General features: G+C 60.1%; 2 protein-coding genes and 2 long non-coding RNA genes across 8 annotated transcripts; 2 read left to right on the top strand and 2 right to left on the bottom strand.

Annotated features, from left to right (window-relative positions):
* Positions 1 to 930: 930 nt before the first annotated feature.
* Positions 931 to 14,556, bottom strand: RBPMS (RNA binding protein, mRNA processing factor). 2 transcript variants are annotated; one of them, XM_065836907.2, is made up of 9 exons: positions 14,421 to 14,556; positions 9,130 to 9,207; positions 8,593 to 8,631; positions 8,384 to 8,446; positions 7,427 to 7,577; positions 6,225 to 6,355; positions 4,589 to 4,658; positions 3,710 to 3,815; positions 931 to 2,616 (listed from the first exon to the last, which is right to left on the bottom strand). In XM_065836907.2, the coding sequence occupies exons 1-7, from the start codon at positions 14,481 to 14,483 to the stop codon at positions 4,596 to 4,598; spliced, it is 588 nt and encodes a 195-aa protein (XP_065692979.1). In that variant the 5' UTR covers positions 14,484 to 14,556; the 3' UTR covers positions 931 to 2,616; positions 3,710 to 3,815; positions 4,589 to 4,595. The 2 variants fall into 2 exon arrangements, with proteins under 2 accessions (XP_065692979.1, XP_071664397.1); XM_071808296.1 differs by lacking the exons at positions 931 to 2,616; positions 3,710 to 3,815; positions 4,589 to 4,658 and adding an exon at positions 5,464 to 5,546.
* On the top strand, positions 5,476 to 8,307 carry LOC139827876 (uncharacterized). Of its 2 annotated transcripts, none has more exons than XR_011738990.1 (4): positions 5,476 to 5,551; positions 5,925 to 6,079; positions 6,445 to 7,124; positions 7,659 to 8,307. It is a non-coding gene; the product is annotated as an uncharacterized lncRNA (long non-coding RNA). The 2 variants fall into 2 exon arrangements; XR_011738991.1 differs by having other exon boundaries at positions 5,478 to 5,551; positions 6,000 to 6,079.
* On the top strand, positions 8,337 to 16,230 carry LOC139827875 (uncharacterized). 3 transcript variants are annotated; one of them, XR_011738987.1, is made up of 4 exons: positions 8,337 to 9,475; positions 9,900 to 13,787; positions 15,295 to 15,781; positions 16,069 to 16,230. It is a non-coding gene; the product is annotated as an uncharacterized lncRNA (long non-coding RNA). The 3 variants fall into 3 exon arrangements; XR_011738988.1 differs by lacking the exons at positions 8,337 to 9,475; positions 9,900 to 13,787 and adding an exon at positions 14,637 to 14,674; XR_011738989.1 differs by lacking the exons at positions 8,337 to 9,475; positions 9,900 to 13,787 and adding an exon at positions 14,749 to 15,120.
* Positions 16,231 to 16,377: 147 nt separating this feature from the next.
* On the bottom strand, positions 16,378 to 18,391 carry DCTN6 (dynactin subunit 6). Its single transcript, XM_065836909.2, has 7 exons — positions 18,161 to 18,391; positions 17,928 to 17,992; positions 17,725 to 17,830; positions 17,209 to 17,297; positions 16,904 to 16,951; positions 16,676 to 16,818; positions 16,378 to 16,592 (listed from the first exon to the last, which is right to left on the bottom strand). Exons 1-7 carry the CDS (start codon positions 18,181 to 18,183, stop codon positions 16,494 to 16,496), a joined length of 573 nt encoding a protein of 190 aa, XP_065692981.1. The 5' UTR covers positions 18,184 to 18,391; the 3' UTR covers positions 16,378 to 16,493.
* Between the last annotated feature and the right edge of the window lie 1,353 nt (positions 18,392 to 19,744).

Genomic DNA, 19,744 nt, shown 5'->3' with positions numbered 1-19,744 from the left:
GAATGTTCCCCCCGCCGCCTGGGGAAAGGTCACCGCGGGCAAAGGGGACGCCGGGGCCGGCGGTTCGGTGCTCCCTCCCCTGCCCATGGGCACACAGCCCAAAGCGTTTTGCACCAAGAGGAGGGGAATCCAAAGCCCGGGTTCAATGTTTCCAGCAGGGCAGATGCTGCGCCCAGGTGAAGTCTGGGAGGACACCTGAGCGTTCATCGCTCTCCTAGCGAGGACGTTTGCTTGTGAATCTGCTCCCGAGAGCATCCGTGGCTGAAGCGGCGCCCAGGTTGGGAAGAAAAAGACTTTGGAAAAAAAGCTGTGACTTGCGGGGGAATTAGCACCCGATATTAGGGGCTCAACTCCCCGCTTGTCCCTGCCAGCCGCGTTCCAAGTGCCACCACCAGGCTTTTCCCCCGGCCCGGACCCCTCGCAGCACTGTGACCGCGTCCTTTCCGCACCGCTGGCCGGGCCGCGTTTGCTCCTGGTGCCTTGTTTGTGGAGTCGGAGGCTCCGGGGACGCCGGTCACGCTTATCAGAGCGCAGCAGGGAGGAGGAGTTTCTAGGCTGGGCTTACGGACCGAGCAGTTGAAAATTCTTAGCATGTTAAAATAATAATAATAACAATCATCCTCTGGCCCTTGGCGTCTAGGTTACAATTGCCTCTTCTGCGGCTGAGCTCATGGAAAATCGCTGCTTAACTTCTGCGCTCGGTGCCAAGACGAGTAGGTTTGAAAACTAACCGATAACATCTTTGTAAACTTGGAGTCATTTCTCTAAAGTCTGCGGATCCTTCCAGGCTGGGGTTTGGAGCTTCCCTAGAGCCCAAAGCAGGAGGATTCTGCCCTAAGAAATCACCTTTAAAAACCCCCAGGGGGAGGAGGCGGCTGTTGCCTGCGGGGGTCCCGCTCCAGACACACCGCACACACAGCGCTCTGCACGTCACTTACCATCACCACTGCTTTTATTTCTAAAAAACGGAAAATTAACAATAGAAAAGTACCTTTAAACATATTTCCCAGAAAGCGGAGCAGACAAGGCGGGAGCTTCTCTCCTCTCCTCTCCCCCAAGACAAAGTACAGGAAATAGTTTGCTAAAAGAGTTAAGTCCGTTGCTCGGAAGTGCTGGTGTTGTTCCATTTAAAGCTGCTCCACGGTTTGTCTTGGAATTGATTGCTTCTCACGTCGCCTTCGTCTGTCCCGCTTTCGACAGAAAACCCCAACAGGACGGTTTCCCATCCCACCATCTCTTCCCCCCCGCCAGTTTGGCAGCCGCAATCTCAGCCCACTCACGGAACGAAGGAGAGGAGGAAGATGATGGTGCCGAACAACGCCACGGGCACCCTGTCCCGGTGTTCCCTGGGGGAAAGGCTGGGAGGCGAGAAGGGCTTTGCGCCTCCTTCTGCAAGAAACCAAAATTCGGGGCTTTTTAAAACGTTTATTGACTTTTGCTTTGCTCTTTCCCCAGACTCCTCCTGGAGCAAGAAAGAGGCGAGAGTGGCACGTCCAGCGGTCCCTGTGCTGGCACCTTGGGAACGTGGCAGATCCTGCCCCACAGGGTCCACGGCGGATCCTGCCCCATGGGGTCCATGGCAGATCCTGCCCTACGGGGTCCACGGTGGATCCTGCCCCACGGGGTCCACGGCGGATCCTGCCCCATGGGGTCCATGGCAGATCCTGCCCCACGGGGTCCACGGTGGATCCTGCCCCACGGGGTCCACGGTGGATCCTGCCCCACGGGGTCCATGGCGGATCCTGCCCCACGGGGTCCACGGCGGATCCTGCCCCACGAGGTCCGCAGCCTCTTTGCTCATGGGAACACAGAACTACGGCGCAGCTCAAACCCCAGCTCGGCCCAGCGCCTTGGCCTAACGGTAGGCGGGCGCCTAAGCCTCTCAGCTTGCTCAGGACTGGCCTAACCTTGAGTAAGCTGGTGAACCGAGGGTGGTTGGTTGTTTTTCGTCATACAGCAGCTTACGTTGCACATCACAACCGGAGCAGTCCTGGCAGGAGGAGCACACGGATTCTCACCGTTGGGTGCCGGCGTGGGTGTCGGTGCCCGTCCCCGGTCCCGTGTACAGCCAGATGTTTAACACAGCCCCCGGGTACGGAGAACGTCACCATCACAAAGCTCCCGATCGTCCCGCCCGCTCGTCATTCGGTAAAACGGGGGAGAAAAGGGTAATACTGTAAGTGTCCGCAGACGCGTGGCTGGGATGGGGAGCACGACTCCAACGGGGAATGGCGTCTGGATCACACGCGCTCGAAAGTCACGCACAGTATCCTGTGGTCCGACCCAGTGTAAGATTGTCCTGTTTAGGAGGTTTGGTACAAAAATACTTGCTCTCATTTTGGTTTTTGTTCTTTTTTTTGTAGTCCGCTTTCCTACGGTTCTGTTTGAAAACAGCTCTTCAAACGCTACAGCAATGCCTGTCAAAACCACGCTTTCAGAAGGAACGCGCTCTTTCTGACAAATATACAGTGTAAAAGAGGGAAATATTATTACTAGGTATGCTCGTCGTTTCTCTCCTAGGAGAGCAGATGTGTGATAGAGGCTGTGGGAAAGTCTTGGAGGAATCCACGCTTGTGTGAGGTTGTTGGGTGGGTTTGGTTTTTGGTTTTTTCAAGCCTGTAACAACAGAGAGCGGTGTTAAAATAAAGCAGCCACGATCCTGGGCCGAGGCAAAGCCCAGAGGGAGCCCCCTGGCCGGGTTTGGTGCTCCCGTGGCCACAGCCTCCGGGGTTTTAGCGGAGGAGGCAGCAGCCGGGAAGCTTGAGAGTTAAATCTGAGCCGAATTCTGCGCTTAAGAGGAATTCAAGTCTCTGTTGATCCAAGGCAGGAAGGAGAAGGCAGCGAGATGAGATTAGCGGGCAGGGAGGGGGTAATTCAGAGGCATTCCTGGGCTGCCGAAACTCTCGCCCCCGATAATGAGATACGCGCCGGAACGGAACGGAACGGCAGAGCCGTGGTTTGGTGTCATGCTTCGGTACCACGGTTCGGTACCACGGTTTGGTGTCGTGGTTTGTACCGTGGTGCTGTGGTTTGGTGTCGTGGTTTGTACCACGGTTTGGTGCTGTGGTTTGGTACCACGGTTTGGTGCTGTGGTTCGGTACCATGGTTTGGTACTGTGATTCAGTACCATGGTTTGGTACAGTGGTTCGGTATCGTGGTTTGGTGCTGTGGTTTGGTACCATGGTTCAATACCATGGTTTGGTGCTGTGGTTTGGTGCCATGGTTTGGTACTGTGGTTCAGTACCGTGGTTTGGTGCCATGGTTTGGTGCTGTGGTTTGGTACTGTGGTTTGGTACTGTGGTTCAGTACCATGGTTTGGTGCCGTGGTTTGGTACCATGGTTCGGTACCGTGGTTTGGTGCCATGGTTTGGTGTTGTGGTTTGGTACCGTGGTTTGGTGCCATGGTTTGGTGCTGTGGTTCGGTGCCATGGTTTGGTGTTGTGGTTTGGTACCGTGGTTTGGTGCCATGGTTTGGTACTGCGGTTCAGTACCGTGGTTTGGTGCCATGGTTTGGTGCCGTGGTTCGGTACCGTGGTTTGGTGCCATGGTTCAGTGCTGTGGTGGGAGCAGGCACGCTGCCCCACAGGGCTCCACCCCAGGGGACATTCCTGCTCCCTCGGGGACATCCCCACCGATTTCCTCGCCCTTCCGCCCCCTCCCCAAAGCAGCGGAGGGGCCGCGTGCCCCCCGCACCGTGCCGTGTCCTTACCAGCGCGCTGTGGGTGTGCGGAGAGCGCGCCAACCCAGGAGCCGCCTCGGAAGACTTGGTTCGTACCCACAAGACTGACTGTAGGCCACCATCACACACCTGAGACCTGCGGGGACACAGCGGAGGGTCAGGGACGCTGCGGGTCACTGTGCTGTGTCCCTCTCCGCCCTCAGGTTGCACCAGGGGAGGTTGAGGTTGGATCTGGGGAACAATTCCTTCCCCAAAGGGCAGTGGGGCATTGGAACAGGCTGCCCAGGGCAGTGCTGGAGTCACCATCCCTGGAGGGCTGGACAGACGGACAGGAGGTTCTCAGGACATGGGGCAGCACCAGGGGTGGGTTATGGTTGGTCTCAATCTTGAGGGTCTTTTCCAACCAAAATGATTCTGTGGTTCTATCCTCGCTGCCCGTGGCAGGTACCGGGGCGGCCGCAGGAAGGTGGAGCCGTTCCATGGGATCCACTCATCTCCCTTCCCAAATACGGCTCTGCGCTTACATGTTAAGCTGGAAACCTTGGCACACTCCATATTTTGGAAGAACCGCTGGTTCCCAAAGCCTCGCCGCTCCTTATTTTTATCTGCTGAGCCTAAAATAACCGGTAAGTGCTTTTTGGGTCCAAGTCTCGGCTCGGCTGCAGCCGCGGCCGGTCCCGCCGCCCTCGCGGGTGGCCGGGGTGGGGACAGGCAGGGTGGTGGCACAGGAGCCCCGGCCCAGCCTCTGACTCCTCTTCCATTCGCATCCCTTCGTTTATTTACCCACGAGAGGCTGGGTTACCCACAGAGCGTATCTGGCCGGGGGGGTGACCCCAGTGGCGGTGGGGGGAGCTCGGGGCGAGCGGGGACGTGGCCCAAGCCCCCCTGTTTGGAGGGGGTGACACTCACCCAGCATTCAGCAGAACTGACGGGACTTCCAGCCCTGAGAACCAGCCTCGGAGGGAGGGAGCCAGCGCATCTGCGGAGACACAGGGGCAGAGGGTGAGAGGGGGCCAGCCGCCCCCAGCCCTCCCCAGGCACACAGAGCTCGACACGCACACGGCGCGGCCACCCCAGCTCCAGTGTGGCCAGTAACAGCCGCTGGGGCTGAGCACGGACTCCAGCAGCAGGACCCAGCTGGGACGGTCTCACCGGGACTTGTTCCCTCTCAAAACCTGCAAATCCCACAGGAGACGGGCAGGGGAACGTTCCACCCTGTCCCGATTTCCAAGCAAATCCTGTAAAGCACCTCCGGTTCGGGGGGTGACACCCCTCTGCAGGGCCCCCAGCACCCCGGGGTGACGGGGAAGGTGCCACCAGCATCCTCCCTGCTGCGCTGGGAGCACCTGAAGGCTCTATAGCCACAGCGGACACTGTTTCTTCAAGCCGTCGGGGCTCAGCCTGGGTTTGCCTTTACAAAGCCAGGCTCATCCTCACGCCTGTTTCCTCGGCCTCCCAAGCGGTGCAAGCGCTGCCCGTTCGACAGCGATTTGACAAGGCAAGTATGTCGCTGCAATAACATTTACCGCCGCTCTTCCTACGAAGAGCAGAGCCTGGAAAGCCAGAGTTCCATCCAAAGGCTGCGGCTGGTTTGTACGCTGAGTGGTTTTCCTCCAGGGCTAAAAGCCTTTTTGATGTGACTTATCCACCAAGTCTGTTTCCAGGTCGTTGTTTCCTCCAGCTCCCGCACAAGCCGAAGCTGAGGTGTGAAAGCTGCGGTGATGTCCCGTTCCCCCCGCCACGGCAGGGATCTCATCCCAGCGTCCTCACAGTGCCGCTCCGGTGCTGGCAGTTCCCCAAAGACCAAGCACTACTGAGAAAGCCTCCGCGGGCCCCGTTTCCACGTCTTCTTTTCCCGGCTCCTCTCCTGAGGTGGGTGGTTAATTTTTAACGGCTGCGTGCTGCCATCTCCCCAAATAATGCTTGCGACAAGAGTGCCTTGTCAAGGAAAGATGGGTCCTCCATTCGCATGTCACTTGCCCAGGGAGGGACAAGCACCCCAGCAATGCTGGAGGGGTGGCAGGGGGTTCAGGAGCCCCCATCTTGTGGTGAGAGCCTGGCCCAGGTACCCAGAGAGGTGGTGGCTGAACCATCCCTGGGGACATCCCAGGCCAGGATGGACGGGCTCTGAGCAACCTGAGCTGGTGAAGATGTCCCTGTCATGGCAGGGGGGCACTGGGGAGCTGAGAACGTCCCTTCAACCCAAACCCTTCTATGATTCTATGATCTCACACCATGCCAGCAGCCAGATGGCTCATTCGGTGCTGGGACTGACAGGGACAGTCCAGCCACCGAGAGCATCCCTCATCCTGCATCCCAGATCCCGCATCCCGCATCCTGCATCCCGCATCCCGGATCCCGCATCCCTCCCTGCCTGTCCCGGTGTGGGCGAGAGCGCAGGTAGGAAGGGAGGGGTGTCCTGGCTACATTTGGGGGGGACAGTGCCTGTTAGAGGTTAGCGGTGCAGTGAGCACCCTGGGGACAGGAAGGGGGCTCAGGGCAGGTAGGGGGGTGAGCGCAGTGGTGGCGGATGGGTCCGAATTACCTGGGCGTGCAGCGAAGCGGGGTAGGTGAAAGCAGGAGGAGGTAGGGCAGGCGCTAACTCCGCCGGGTACAGAGGGTACGGCCCCCACACTTCAGGGCTACTGGGGTAGAGTGCGGGCACCGTGAGCTCGTCTGCAAGAGAAGAAGAAGGAGAGTTAATGCCGGCTGCTGTCCCCGCTGTGCCTCGTGCCGTTCGCCTTTCTTCTCCCCCCCGACAGCAGGTGGGGGCGCGAGCAGAGCTTATCCCTGTAGACAAGCGATGTGACACGTGCTGCTGGTGAGGACCGACCAGAAAAGCCAGCGCTGGCGCCGAACTCGCGGGGAACAGGCGACGAGCTGTGCCACGGGGCCGGCTGCATCGCCGGGGTGGCCACGCTGAGCTCATTATCCCTGCCAGCTTTAATTACCCCAGGGGCCTGGCGTCGGCTGGCTCAAAGGAGAGCGTGCGGCGGTGAGATGAGGAACGGTGTCTGTGCGGAGATGGGTACGGCGCGCTCATGGCAACACATCGCCCAGGTCTCCACCGAGACCCCAACCACAGCTTGAAAACCCCCCAGTGAAGCAGCACCGCGGGCTCCTCCATGTCACCTGCCCTGGGTCCCCTCCAGTGCCAGCAGCACCTTTGAGGACCCTGTGCTCCTGGGGCCACCATGCCTGGGGCAACCAGGCGTTCCTGCTTCCAAGTCACCCCAGCGCTCATCATCACCACCCCCCATGGCATCTCTGCTCCCTCGGGCATCCCAGCGTTTTACATCCACCTGTGACCCCTGTGCAACACCAAATCGCTTGAATAAGGGTTTTTTCCTGGAGCAAATGAGGCTGAGAGAGCTGGGCTGTTCAGCTGGAGAAGAGAAGCTCCGGGGACACCTTATTGTGGCATTTCTGGACTTAAAAGGGGCCGGTAAGAAAGATGGGGACAGACTTTTGAGCAGGGCCTGATGCAAGAGGACAATGGGTGATGGTTTTAAACGAAAGGAGGGAGATTTGGGTTAGAAATTAAGGAATTGTTGCCCTGAGGGTGGTGAGAGCCTGGCCCAGGTACCCAGAGAGGTGGTGGATGAACCATGCCTGGAGACATCCCAGGCCAAGCTGGACGGGGCTCTGAGCAACCTGAGCTGCTGAAGATGTCCCTGTCATGGCAGGGGGGGCACTGGGGAGCTAGGAAGATCCCTCCCACCCAAACCCTCCGGTGGTTCCACTTACAGGGCTCGCGGGCGATGAACTGCGGGACTGCGGTGGGGAGCGGCGCGCTGGGGTTGGGGGTCCCCACCAACTTGCTCTTGGCCATCTTGGTGTTGGCCTTGGCGAACTCCAGCCGCAGCGTCTGGGGGATCTCGGGGTCGAAGCGGATGCCCTGTGGGGAGGGAGGAGGCAGGGGGGGGGGTGAGCGCCCCGCAGCAAAAATAACCCCGTGTTGGGATTTATTTTTTGTCAGCTTCCAGCGTTGAAATGAGATAATTGGCTGGGACACGGGGTGCCTCGCGTTCCTCCAGCATCGTGAGCACCGGCACCGTATTTGGCCGTCGGCATCCTGCGCGGCCGAGCTCTTATCCACAGGGATTAGTGGAGCCAAAGAAGAAAAGGTTTACATTGAAAATGAAGTCAAGAAAACAACCAACCAACCAAAAAACAAAACCAGGGAGGAATTAGAGAACCAGCTCCCCTGATGGTTTTCGGGTGAACCCCACACAGGTAGGAGGGAGCTGCTAAAGGAAAGCGAAATTTGCTCTATCTTTTGATTATTTTCCTAAAGCAGGAGGCTGCGAGCTCGGAGGACACGATGCGGTGGGTGAATAACCAGCCGGTGAGGAGCTCCAGTTAAGCAGCTGCAGGTTGGGATGTTTTTTCCCCTGTGCATTTTATTCCTTCTCCCCGCGAGCTTTTGCAGCTTGAGCGGGTGTTTTCCCACTGGACAAGCAGGAAAGGCGTCTCTCATGGACTCATATCTAACAATTTAATGGTTTGTAACCCTTCCTATGTCCCTTTACCCGCAGGTCGAACCCATGGGGTTCAAGCCAGGGATGCTGGATGGGGATGGGCCGGAGGGACCGGGATGCAGCGGGGCCAGGGGGGCAGGAGACACGCACGACCCGGGGACGGGGGAATTGGGAGAGATTTGGGGAAGCGAAGGGGAACGGATGGGACCACGGGCGCACTCACGTTCAGCGCGTTCTTGGCCGCCTCGGCCTCGGAGCGGCTGTCGAAGCTGACGAAGCCCACGGGCTGCGGAGGAAGGAGAGAGGGGGAGGTGTCAGGACGACGGGGAGCAGCCAGGGTCCCCAAAACACCCCGGGGACACGGGGAGGGTGGCAGCGCAGCGTGGGGTGCGGATGCCCCAGGATGCTCGCTCCCCGTTTTGCTCCTCCTACCTGCTTGGAGGTGAGTTTGATGAGAGACCCTTCGTACCCCTGTAAGGAAATAATAAAAATAGGGGTTTTTTGGTGGAGATCTCTGCGATTTGGCTGTCCCTCCGTGGAGGGAAACCTCCCGCAGCCATCAGCCGGCTGACTCGCCAAGGCTCAGCACCGGCTTGGGGAGTTTGGCGGGATTGCCGCTGGATTTTTGCAGGGGTGCTGGATTCCTGAGTAGTGTTCTCCTTCGTATTTGGAAAGAACCGCTGTCTGAGCTCCAGATCTGGCAGGGTCAAGAGACCCGAAAGGTTTGCAGTCACCTTGTGCTGTTGAACAGGGTGCAAGCCAACATGCAATTAAAACCCCAGCGCAATCAGAGCACCCGATGCCATTTGTCGGTGTTTTACCGGGTGCAGTAAGTTGTTTGGGCGAATAAAATGACCCAATTATTTGGGAAACCAGCGGGCGCTCGCAGATCCCACCCGTGTCGGTGGGGATGGGGCAGGGGCCCAGGGCAGCCCGGTGCTTCCAGACCCCTCAACCCCAATTTGATACCTTAAAGGGCCTAAAGAGCAGGTAAAGTTCCCGGGGCTTGATGTCCAGGGGCAACCCACTGACAAAGAGCGTCCTCACCTGGAAAAGAAGAAAAGAGGTTCCTGGAGACCCTCCCTCATCCCTGTCTTTGGGATAACCCCGTTTCCACCACCCTTGGGGTGACGGGGTGGCCAGGAGGGACACGGGGATGAAGAGGAACGAACCACATCTTGCCACCACCAGAAAGCAGGAGCCCTCCACCGTCATCCCTGCCTGAGCTATAAAACGGTGCTTTTGCCCACAGAAATTGGCCAGGCAGCCTCGATCTACCGGCGTGATAATCCCGTTACCAGCCCGGGAAGGTCAGGTAAGGAAATAATCTCTCAGCAGTAAACTCTGCTGGGTAAATAAGCCCTAAAAGTCCTCCCGCTGTGTCCCTGGGGACCGTGTTTCCCCCACCTTGGCAGCATGGGGGTTCCCCAAAACCAGCCCCGCCGTTCATGGGGCTCCAAACCCTGAGCAGGACCTGAGCAGGGACGGTTTTGCTTTATAACCAGTTTGTAACTGGGCAGGAGACCCCGACGGCTGCATCTGCTGCTGGTGCTTCACTGCTCAACCCATCTCACCCAAACGGTGACGGATGGCTGGGACCCCCCAAGCCACCCAGGGGTGTCCGGGGCAGGTTCTTTTGATTCTTTTTTCCTTGGAGAGGGAAAAAGGGCCGTGCAAAACATCCAGAAACAGCCAACCCAGGGCGATTCTTCTGCTGACTTTTCTCCTTTCTCTTGCAGATAAGATATCTGCGCCCCTCATCTCCCAGCAAACATTCCTGCTTTGTGTAACAAAACCTCTGGCTGACCTACAGCTCTTAAATAACAAAAGGTGCTCTGGCTGCTCCCGTAGAGCCCTTATGGCAACATGGTGCTGATACCCATCGCGCTGCTGGGTCTCAATCGCTGGGAGAACAAGAGATCCAGGGTGATGGAGAGAAAACCTGAGATCGGGAGAAAACCTGAGATCGGGAGAAAATCTGAGATCTGGGGGCGATGGAGAGAAAGCCTGAGATCAGAAGGCGATGGAGCATCCCCCGGCATTCAATGCTGCACCGTCTCCTGATGGCCACACTGCCTGAATTTCCCTGTGCAGGGATTCATCCAGGGGAGCTTCCCTCATATCGATTAAATGTAATGTGTAGAAGGTAAATTTACCCTTTCCAAGGGAAAAAAATCCATATATCTATTCCCTTTCGGAGAGGTGCAGCTGCCCTCCCGGCTGGGTTTTCCTCCCGAGGACGCTGAGCATCCCCCGTGTTCCTGAAATCCAAACCCCTACGGATAATCCAAACCTCAACAGATAATTTCACCCCGTGGCAGTGCAGCAGATGAACAGGAGAGATAAAAGACCCTGAAAAACCCCTCCGAAATTCAGCCTCACCAAGGAAAGGCTTCTCCTTGCTAATGACTTGTTTTCCTGGAAAGTTCAAACGCGGGTCGGCCAAGTTTTAAACCATAAAATCACCCGGCGGCGAGCGGGAGGGAGAGCGAGAGGAGGGCTCCAAAGGGCCCCGGAGCTGCTTTCCAGCCCCAAAATGATGTTTGAAGGCTGGGGGGGAAATGGCGTACGAAGTGGAAGGGCTATTTGAGTAGGTCCTACGTAAACAGCGTCCCTTCGCTGGGTGACAAGCAGGTGGGAGGGTTTGGGCCCAGCGGCGCAAGGGAGCGAATTCCCCGCAGGCTGGACAGATGGATTTTTTTTGCCAAGGGAAAGATTTTTAGGCGGAAATGTTTCTCCTGCCCTTAAATGGAAGCGGAGTTGGAGCCCGCGGGGACCTGCTCCAGGCTCCCCTGCCCGAGCCGGCCGGGGGCTTGGCCCACATCCCCTCCCAAAAATGCTCCCAGGGCAAAATCCTGCCCTTAGTGGGGGAAAAAAAGGAGCTTTATCAGAGAAACCTCATTTCAATTCTGCTGCGCAGACGTTTGCAGAGTTTCTTCTTGGGGAAGCGTTTCTCCATCTCTCTCCTGGGTTGAGTTTGGGGTGCAAGCCAAGGTTTCTTCCAGGGGAAGCTGCTGGCCCTGTGGGTGACCCCCACCCCGCTTTCCTTCAGCGAGGATGGCGATGGCCGCGGGGCCACAGGGGGAGCACACCCGGTCCCCTGGCCCTGGCCCTGCTCTGCTGCCGTGCGCTCTGCCACCTCGCCCCTGGGTTTATTGTCCCTGCAGAAAGTCTCCTCCTGTCCTCAGGGAGCCACCTCTGGCCCCGGCACATCCGTCCTCTGTGTCCCGCTGTCACCTCATGCTGTCCCTCAACCACCACATCCAGTCTGGGGACTGGTTTAAAGGACACTGGTCTGGTGGCATTTGCAGGGATAATCAGAGCTGGGGACACGTGAGGACAGGTGGGGACCTGGGCTAAGAGGTGACCAGGGTCTCCAGATGGTGGCTTGAGGGCCATCCTCCTCCTCTTCCTCATGTGAGTCATAGAATCACTGAATCATTTTGGTTGGAAAAGCCCCTCAAGATCATGGAGTCCAACCATAACCCACCCCTGGCACTGCCCCATGCCCTAGAACCTCATGTCCGTCTGTCCAACCCTCCAGGGCTGGTGACTCCAGCACTGCCCTGGGCAGCCTGTTCCAATGCCCCACAACCCTTTGGGGAAGGAATTGTTCCCCACATCCAATCTGAACTTTGAAGCCACAAGCCAGGTTTGTCTCCCAAAGGTAAGTGGGCACCAGGGGGGTGTTTGCCCGCATGGGACCCCCACCAGCCGGCGGTACCCTGAGGGAAGTCGGGTACCCTGAGGGATGCCGAGTGCCGTCACGCTCCCCTACCCCTGCACAAACCCCCCCCCGGTAAACGTTAACAGGCCGGGAATGGGAGTGGAGAGGCGGATGGCGTCTGGGTGATTCATTTACGAGGTATTTAATTACCTCCTTCAGCCCCAGCTCCCCATCCACTGCCTTCCAGCGGGGGCTCGCTTTAATTTTCTACCAGCCGATTAGCCGCTTGGCTGCCCGCCGCCGGGAAGCCGGGGGTGATGGCCCAGGGTCGGGATGGAGCTGGAACACACGGCAGGCCCAGCCTTTCCCCCCGGCAAAGGGGGGTCCTGCCCGCCCCCGCGGCGGGGCGCATTCCAGCCCCGCGGGGATTAGCCCTTGCGTAAATATTCGCTCGGGTAATGGAGCGTCCCCCTCGGCCGGGTTTAGATTCCCGGGCCGGGTGTAAGCACGCCATCAACCCGCAAAACTCCCCGAGATAAACACGGCCGGGGGGTGACGGATCCTCCGTGCCGGGGATGCGGAAGGGCTGGACCGGCAGCACAGCGTCGGGCGGAGGATGGGAGGAGAGGAGCAGCCCTGGGAAACGGCGAGTGCGGAGCAGCGTCGGGGCTGGAACGAGGAAGCGGCGAAGGAAAAGCCAAGGGAGCAGCTGGGGGATTGCAACAGAGCCCAGGAGCTGCGGGCACGGGCGGGAGGTCACACACAGCCCTGTCCCCCCCGGGCTGGCTCCCGATCCCCCGGAGAAGAGAGGAGGCACAAGCACGGGGGAGATGCGACGCAGGGGCCACGGGGACAAACCTCATCCCCCTGCTGGGGACCTTCCCCCCATAATCCATCCCGGGGGTCCCCTCCTCACGCTCGGTCCCCCCCACACTGAGGGATCTGGCATGGGATGGGGCAGAGGGCCGCCAGCCGGGCTCTCCAGAGCCGCTCCGTTACCAAATAAGGCCTCCGTCGTGCCTTTTACATGCCGTTCTCACCCAGCCGGAGTGACGTGACCTCCTTTCCAAATTGCTCTGTCCCCGCCAGGCTCCTCCGCAGGGACCCCCTGGCCGGGGGTGCCTCTAGGGGGGGGGCGAGCGGGATGGGGAGGATGCCCCGGGGTGCCAGGCGCAGGCAGCGGCACCCCAGCCAGCCTGAGGAGGAGGAGTGGGGATGAAGCCGGGGCTTGTCCCCCATCGCTGCACCCAAATCTACCTCCGTAGCATGGGTGCTGCTTCTCCCTCTTTTTTTGGGAGGCCTGAGGCTGGAAGGCAAGCCCCAGGGAGGAGAGAGGTTTGCAGGGCGCTGGGCACCCCCCTTTCCCTTACGCTTGAGCAATCACTGAAAAGCACCGGCTCTTCCAGCCAGGGCTGGGAAAAACTCGTGCAAGGAAAATACCTGCCCAGCGTGCAAGTACGGGCAGCCCTTGCCCTCCCGACACCGAGACGTGGCGGGGGACCCCGGCACCTTGCAGCTGTCCCCCCCGCGTCTCATTGTGCCCACCAGCCCCTGTGCAAGGTTATGGGTTCCCCAAGGGGGAGCGGTGCAAGGGCCAGCCCCTCGCCCCCCTGGATCCTGCCCTTCGCCGGCACAACATGCACCGCACGGCTTGGGAAGTCCTCCAGGACATGTCCCACCGCTGTCCCCCATCGCCGCATCACCTGCAAGGACCCAGCAGCATCGCCTGGCCCTCGCCCAGCAAGGCCACCAGCACTTCACCCCCCAAAATTCCCTTTTATCGAAGTGCTTTGGGGAAACTTTGACAAGTTTCAAGGCGGAACCACTTGGCTGGAGATGGCTCTGAAATAAAAACACGAAGGCGAGCGGATCTGCGGTGCCCGCATCCCGGCGTTATCCATCAACCCGAGACCCCGCGGGGCCGGCCGGGCGCGGAGCGGAGCGGAGCGGCGGGTGAAAGGTAAGGAGCAGATCCCTATCGCCCGCTTGCACCCTCCCAAAGTCCACATTCCCCGTTCAAGGTCATGGGCAAAACCAGGAACTTGGGCAGCAGCCACGGCGAACGAAAAAAAAGCGCTCCGGTCCCCGCGGCATGGGCGTGGGGTTTGTCACCCGTGGGGACAGGGTGTTTCACACAGCTGCGGGGTGAGACCCGCTGCGGGGGGAGGGACACAAGGGCCACCGCTCGCAGGGGACCCGCTGGCACCGTCACCCCACATGCCACCCCGGCACCGTCCCCAGGGGGAGACTGTTTCGTGCCCCCCTGGGAGCTTCATGTCCCCAGCGCCCGGTGTCCTTTCCCGGGGGGACAGAGGGGTGTTCGCGGGGACATCCAGGGGGACACGCGGTGGCCCCGCCGGGAAGGGCGTCCCCGGGCGCGGGGGCTGCGCTGCCCGCCGCTCCCCCCGGCAGAGCCCGGGGTACCCGGCACCGGGGACACCGACGGGACCCCCGTCCGGCGCGGCCCCCCCGGGAGTGCGTGGGCGCCCGCGCAGCGCAGCCCCCGGGGGTCGCGGGTTGGGGAGGCGATGCCGGATCCCTCCCCGCTCCCAAACCCCCAGCCCGTGGGGGGGTCTCCCCCCCACCCCGCTACCTCCTCCTCGGGCAGGCCGGTGTCGGCGGGGCCGCCCTCCCGCTCGGCGGGGAGGCTGCTCATGGTGCGTCCGGCCCCGCTCCGCGTCCCGCCGGCGGCAGCCGCGGCCGGGGCGGGCGGTGCTGAAGGTTGGGCCACGGGGGGGGACCGGGGGGACCGGGGCGGGGCGGTGGGGATCGGGGGAGGGACGGGGCGGGGAGAGGGAGGGGGCGGGATGAGGATGGGAGAGCGCCCTGCGGATGGAGGGACGAGGGGTGGGGGGACGTGGGATGTGTGCTGCGGGGCTGGGGACACGGCACAGGAGGGTGGGGCCGTGGGACACGGGCTGGGGACACGGGATGCGGTCCTGGGGGTACAGGACAGAAGGCTGGGGACATGGGACACAGTCCCAAGACACAAGGCCGGGGACACAAAACGCAGGGCTGGGGACATGAACGCGGTCCTGGGACACGGGACAGAGCGCTGCAGCAGGGCTGTGGGGCAGAGGAGGGGACAGTGCTGGTGGCACAGGCCGGGCAGCGGGGGCACCGGGGGCTGGCTGCAGTGGCAGGGAGGTGACGTCCCCACCGGGACCCTCAGGCAGGGGGGTGGCCGCCTGAGGCACTGGGCACAAGCCTGACTGTGGCCAAATTTCTCCGCTCCCTCTTCAGGGTGGGGGCGCCCCCTTCGAATCCCCCCGTCACCCTGCCCAGGCGTTTGGGTAAATGCTCATGACCCCAACCAGCCCCACCTGGGGTCCCCATCATCCACACCCACTCCCTGCCTGCCCCCCAGGCCTGCATTTAGACTCCCACCCCACTGCCTGGTTAGGCTGGGCTTTAGGAGAGCCTGATGCTGGACTTTACACCCTGCTTGTTTTGATTTTATATTTCAGTTTCGTCTTGATCTCCGTCCCGCTGCATCCCCACAAAGGGCTCAGTGGTCCCGCAGGGCTCTGGAGCATCATGATGGGGAATTTGGGATGAAAACCATTTGACCAGCGGCCGTGTCCGGAGCAGATGCTGCCTGCACAGGGACCGGAGGTGACACCGAGGACACCCCGCTGACCGGACAGGGCTTGTACGGAACAAGTCATCAAGGTCACAGCTTGGCTTTCCACAACTCAGCGGCCAAGCCAGACCTGCGGGCAGCTGCCTGCACCTCCTGCCCGTGCCCGTGGACCAGCCCCGCAGCACAGAGCATTTCCAGCCTCTGCAGCCGCGATTTACAGAGCGGAACCTCTGGTGCTGGGCAGGAGATGGAAACCAGCCGTTCCAGACAGGATTTGGGGAGCAGGACGTGTCCAGCTACAAGGACAAGGTGGCCTCAAGAGGGGGGACCTGTCTAGTTACCCAAATCTGCTGGTGCGGCTTGCTTTTGGGGTAAATTCACAGCAAAACCTCATCTTATTTTTTGTCGGGGGGGAAGGTGGAGGAGAGATGATGTGTTTCATTTTGGTTTTGGTATCCCTGCAACCAAACTCAGGGAGAAAATCCCCTCAGCTCTGTATATATGGGTGTCGCACCACTTTTGTGCATTGACCTGTTCCACCCGAAATCTCTAGTCCCAAATCTGTGTGGGGAGCGTTTTAAAAATAATTTTAAAAATATAACACGTCCTGCAGCTCAGCTGGTGTTCAGGGTTCCTCTGTCCCCTTTCTTTCCTACAGGAATTACTGCTACAACATCCGTTTCCTCCCACGCAGAGGGAGAACATCAGGTGGTGCCGTACGAGGATGGGAAGGGAAGTTGTGAAAAAACATCCCCAGGAATCTCGGGGGCTGGTGGGAAACGGAGCTGCTGGGAAGCACAGACACGTCCGAAAGGGTCGCAGTCCCACCGGGCCAGAGAAACAGCGTTGTTTGTATTCCCCAAACAAAGCACGTACAACACAGCTACTGCGTGAGAGGTGACACATCCAAAGCTGGTCGGGGATGCTCGGAGGAATTTAAATAAAGGACACAATGAGCAAGAGGGGGTTGGTTTTCTTTTCGTTGTTGTGGGTTTTGTTTGTTTGTTTTTATTCCAAAGATGGAATGAAGGATGCAGAGACCGGTGAACGTGCCGTGCTCCGAAGGGCCAGCTCAGAAGGAGCTCAGCTCTTGACAGGAGTGGACGTGGCCTTCGTGGTCTTCTTCAGGTGATGGTAGTTGGGCAAGATCTTCATCAGGAAATCCAGCTGCAGCGTTTGGGGCTGGAAGACACAGGTGAGGGGGTGAGGCAGCGGAGGGCGGGAGGGGGACAGCGTGTCACACGTGTCACTCGTGTCACACCCACCTGCGGCCGCTCGGTCTGGACGCGGCGGAGACAGTCGGCCCCGTAGATGACGGTGTTTTCGGGGATCACCTCATAGGTGTTAACGTTGCAGCAGGCGCCGATGATGCAGCCGCTCGTCAGGATGACGTTCCTGCCGACAAACGCTGCCAGGGAGAGGATTTGAAATGGGGGGGGGACGAGCGCCTCGCTGATCCCAGCGTCTCCCACAGACACTAAGCCCAGACGTACCTTTAGATTCGATGACGTTGTTATCTCCCACCTTCATTGCTTGGGAATCTAGGGATTCATATTAAAGAAAAGTGGAAAATGTTTTGCTTTTATTTCAGAAGGTAAACCTTGAGGGAGCTTGCAGGTGCCTCCCCCCGTGCTGATCTGCACGCATGGTGTATAGAACCACAGAATCATTCTGGTTGGAAGAGACCCTCAGGATCATTGAGTCCAACCATAAGCTAAGCCAAGTCCCTAGGAACCTCATCTACGTGTCCATCAAACCCCCCGAGCGCTGAGACAACTTCACTGCACAGCAAGGATACAACAGCCGACTTCAAAAACGTTGTTGGTGCCGATCACCATTGGTTTGGGCTCCACCTCCTCCGTTTCTGGGGTAATATTTTCCGGATACCTGCAGGATGGAGTAATATATTACAAGCTTTGAGATCTTGTTTGACACAGAGCTCTCAATTTTGTCACATATATCCCACCCAATCCAGCCAGACTGTCAGTGTCGTGAGACTGCATGTTCTCAGGATTAGATCCTTCCAGGATGAGAAGGATCCATCAGCTGCAGAGGGATTTGCACGCACAAAATAAACGTGTTATTTAATTACAGCTCCCTGGAGCTGTTAAAATAACACCCTCAAGGAGCTGTAAGCATTCAGCTCATGGTGACAAGACAAGGGAGCTTGAGAGAATCTCAGAAAACACCCACCCTCCCCAAACCCAATCTGGGAACAGCCTGGGGATCCCAAACATGCCCTCTGGCCCCCACGGGCACGCTGGGGGGTCGGGGGTGCCTTGTCCCCCGAAATGGGGGCATCCCTGGTACTGACCCGTTGATGATGAGCGCCTGCTCCTCGATCAGGTTCCCCTCCCCGATGACGATCGGGCCCGCCTCGGCGATGATCCTGGCCTTGGGGTGGATCACGGTCCGCGGTCCTACCGGAACAGCGCCCCCCGTTACCCCGGGCCGGCCCCGGCGGCCGCAGCGGCACCCGGGGATGGGGGAAAAGCGAGGGGACACACAGCCCCTTACCGATGGTCACATCCCCGCGGATCTCGCTCTCCACACACACCACGGCTCCCGGCGCGATCTTCACGCTGCGGGAACGGACGCGTTAACGGGCGGGAGGAGGGAACGGGAGGGGGCCGGTTCTGCTGGGGATGCTATGGGTGAGATCGCTGAGGGGAGTGGGCCGGGGATGAGGGAGGGAGGCTCGCCGCATCCCGGGGGTGCGGGGAAAGTAACCGGCGTGCGACGGGACCCACCCCTTCTGCGCCTTCTCCGCCATGACAGCGCTGTCGGTACCGGGCGCGGTGCGCCTGCGCTGGGCCGAGCGGCGCGGCTGGGGGTGGTCCCGCTGCTCAGCGGCTTGCGCTTGGTGCCCTAGGGTATGAGGTCCCAGCTCTATGTCTCCCGCCGCCGCGATCGCCCGGAGCCGCCTGCGCGGATCGGTGCCCCGTCCCCCCCGAGCTGGGGTTTGCCCGCAGCGCGCTCGCCGTTACCGGGAACGGGCGGGCCCTAGGACCCGGCGTCCGACGCCCCGCCCCGCCCTCAGATCTCGCCCCAGCGGAGCCTCCTCCCCTGGACGGGGCGGGGCCCAGGGCGCCTGCGCGGGGCGGGGCGAGCAGTTTAGTCCCCTGGCGGCCGCCGTCCCCGTTTTGTTGTGTCTGTTAGTTCTGGGCCGGGCGGGCTCGGGTCCCGGTCGTGGCTGCGGCCCCGGGGTCAGCGGCGGCACCGTGGGCGGGGGGACCGGCCCGGGCCTTCGGCGGCAGCTCGGAGCGGCGGAGGGGCCGAGTTCGCCCGCCCCAGGTGAGAGGCACGGTCGGCCCGGGGAGCGGCAGCAGCGGGGGTCTCGGGGCGGAGGCGGGTGGGCAAGGGCAGCCGGTGCCCGGGCGGCTCCGCGGAGCAGCAGCCGCAGCCGCGGGGCTCGGGGCGCCGGGGGGGAATAAAGCCCGGAGGGCCGGAGCCCGGCGCCCCCCGTCCCCGGCCGAGCCGCCCGCGGCCACACGGGGCCGGGCCCGCTCCGCGGGTCCCCCCAGCCAGTTCTCAAGCACCGCCCGACACCGCCGGGGCTCCCGGCGCGGCCCCGACACCACACGCGGGGTTGGGGCGGTTGGGGTGTTTTGGGGGCACAGCAGCTGGGCTGTGAGATGGAGGACGAGCTGCGGGGCCTGCCGAGGGACAGGAGCTCCCTGGGGGGCTCACAATCCAGAGACTAAGTCATGAATTGTGGGGCTCGCAACAAAGACACTAAAACGTGAATCTGGGTCACAAACAGAGGCTAAGTTGTGAAGTGTGGGGCTCACAATTCAGAGACTAAGTCATGAATTGGGGGGGCTCACAGAGACTCAGTTATGAATTGTGGGGCTCACAAACCAGAGACTAAGTCATGAATTGGGGAGGCTCACAAACACACTAAGTCCTAATTTGGGTCACAGAGACTAAGTCATGAATTTGGGGATGAGAAATTAAGTTGTGCATTGTGGGGCTCACCAAAAAGAGGAATTGAAGAACTCACAAACAGAGACTAAGTTACGAATTGTGGGGCTCACAAATCAGAGACTAAGTCCTGAATCTGGGTCACAGAGACTAAGTCATGAATTGGGGGGGCTCACAAACAGAGACTAAGTCGTGAATCTGGGCCACAGAGGCTAAGTCATGAATTGGAGGGGCTCACAAACAGGGACTAAGTCGTGAATTGGGGGGGCTCACAAACAGAGACTAAGTTATGAATTGGAGGGGCTCACAAACAGGGACTAAGTCGTGAATTGGGGGGGCTCACAAACAGGGACTAAGTCGTGAATTGGGGGGGCTCACAAACAGAGACTAAGTCGTGAATCTGGGTCACA

The sequence above is a fragment of the Patagioenas fasciata genome, chromosome 4 (genome assembly GCF_037038585.1).
Source record: "Patagioenas fasciata isolate bPatFas1 chromosome 4, bPatFas1.hap1, whole genome shotgun sequence".
Classification (NCBI taxonomy): Eukaryota; Metazoa; Chordata; class Aves; order Columbiformes; family Columbidae; genus Patagioenas; species Patagioenas fasciata.
This window is presented reverse-complemented; position numbering and strand designations above follow the sequence as displayed.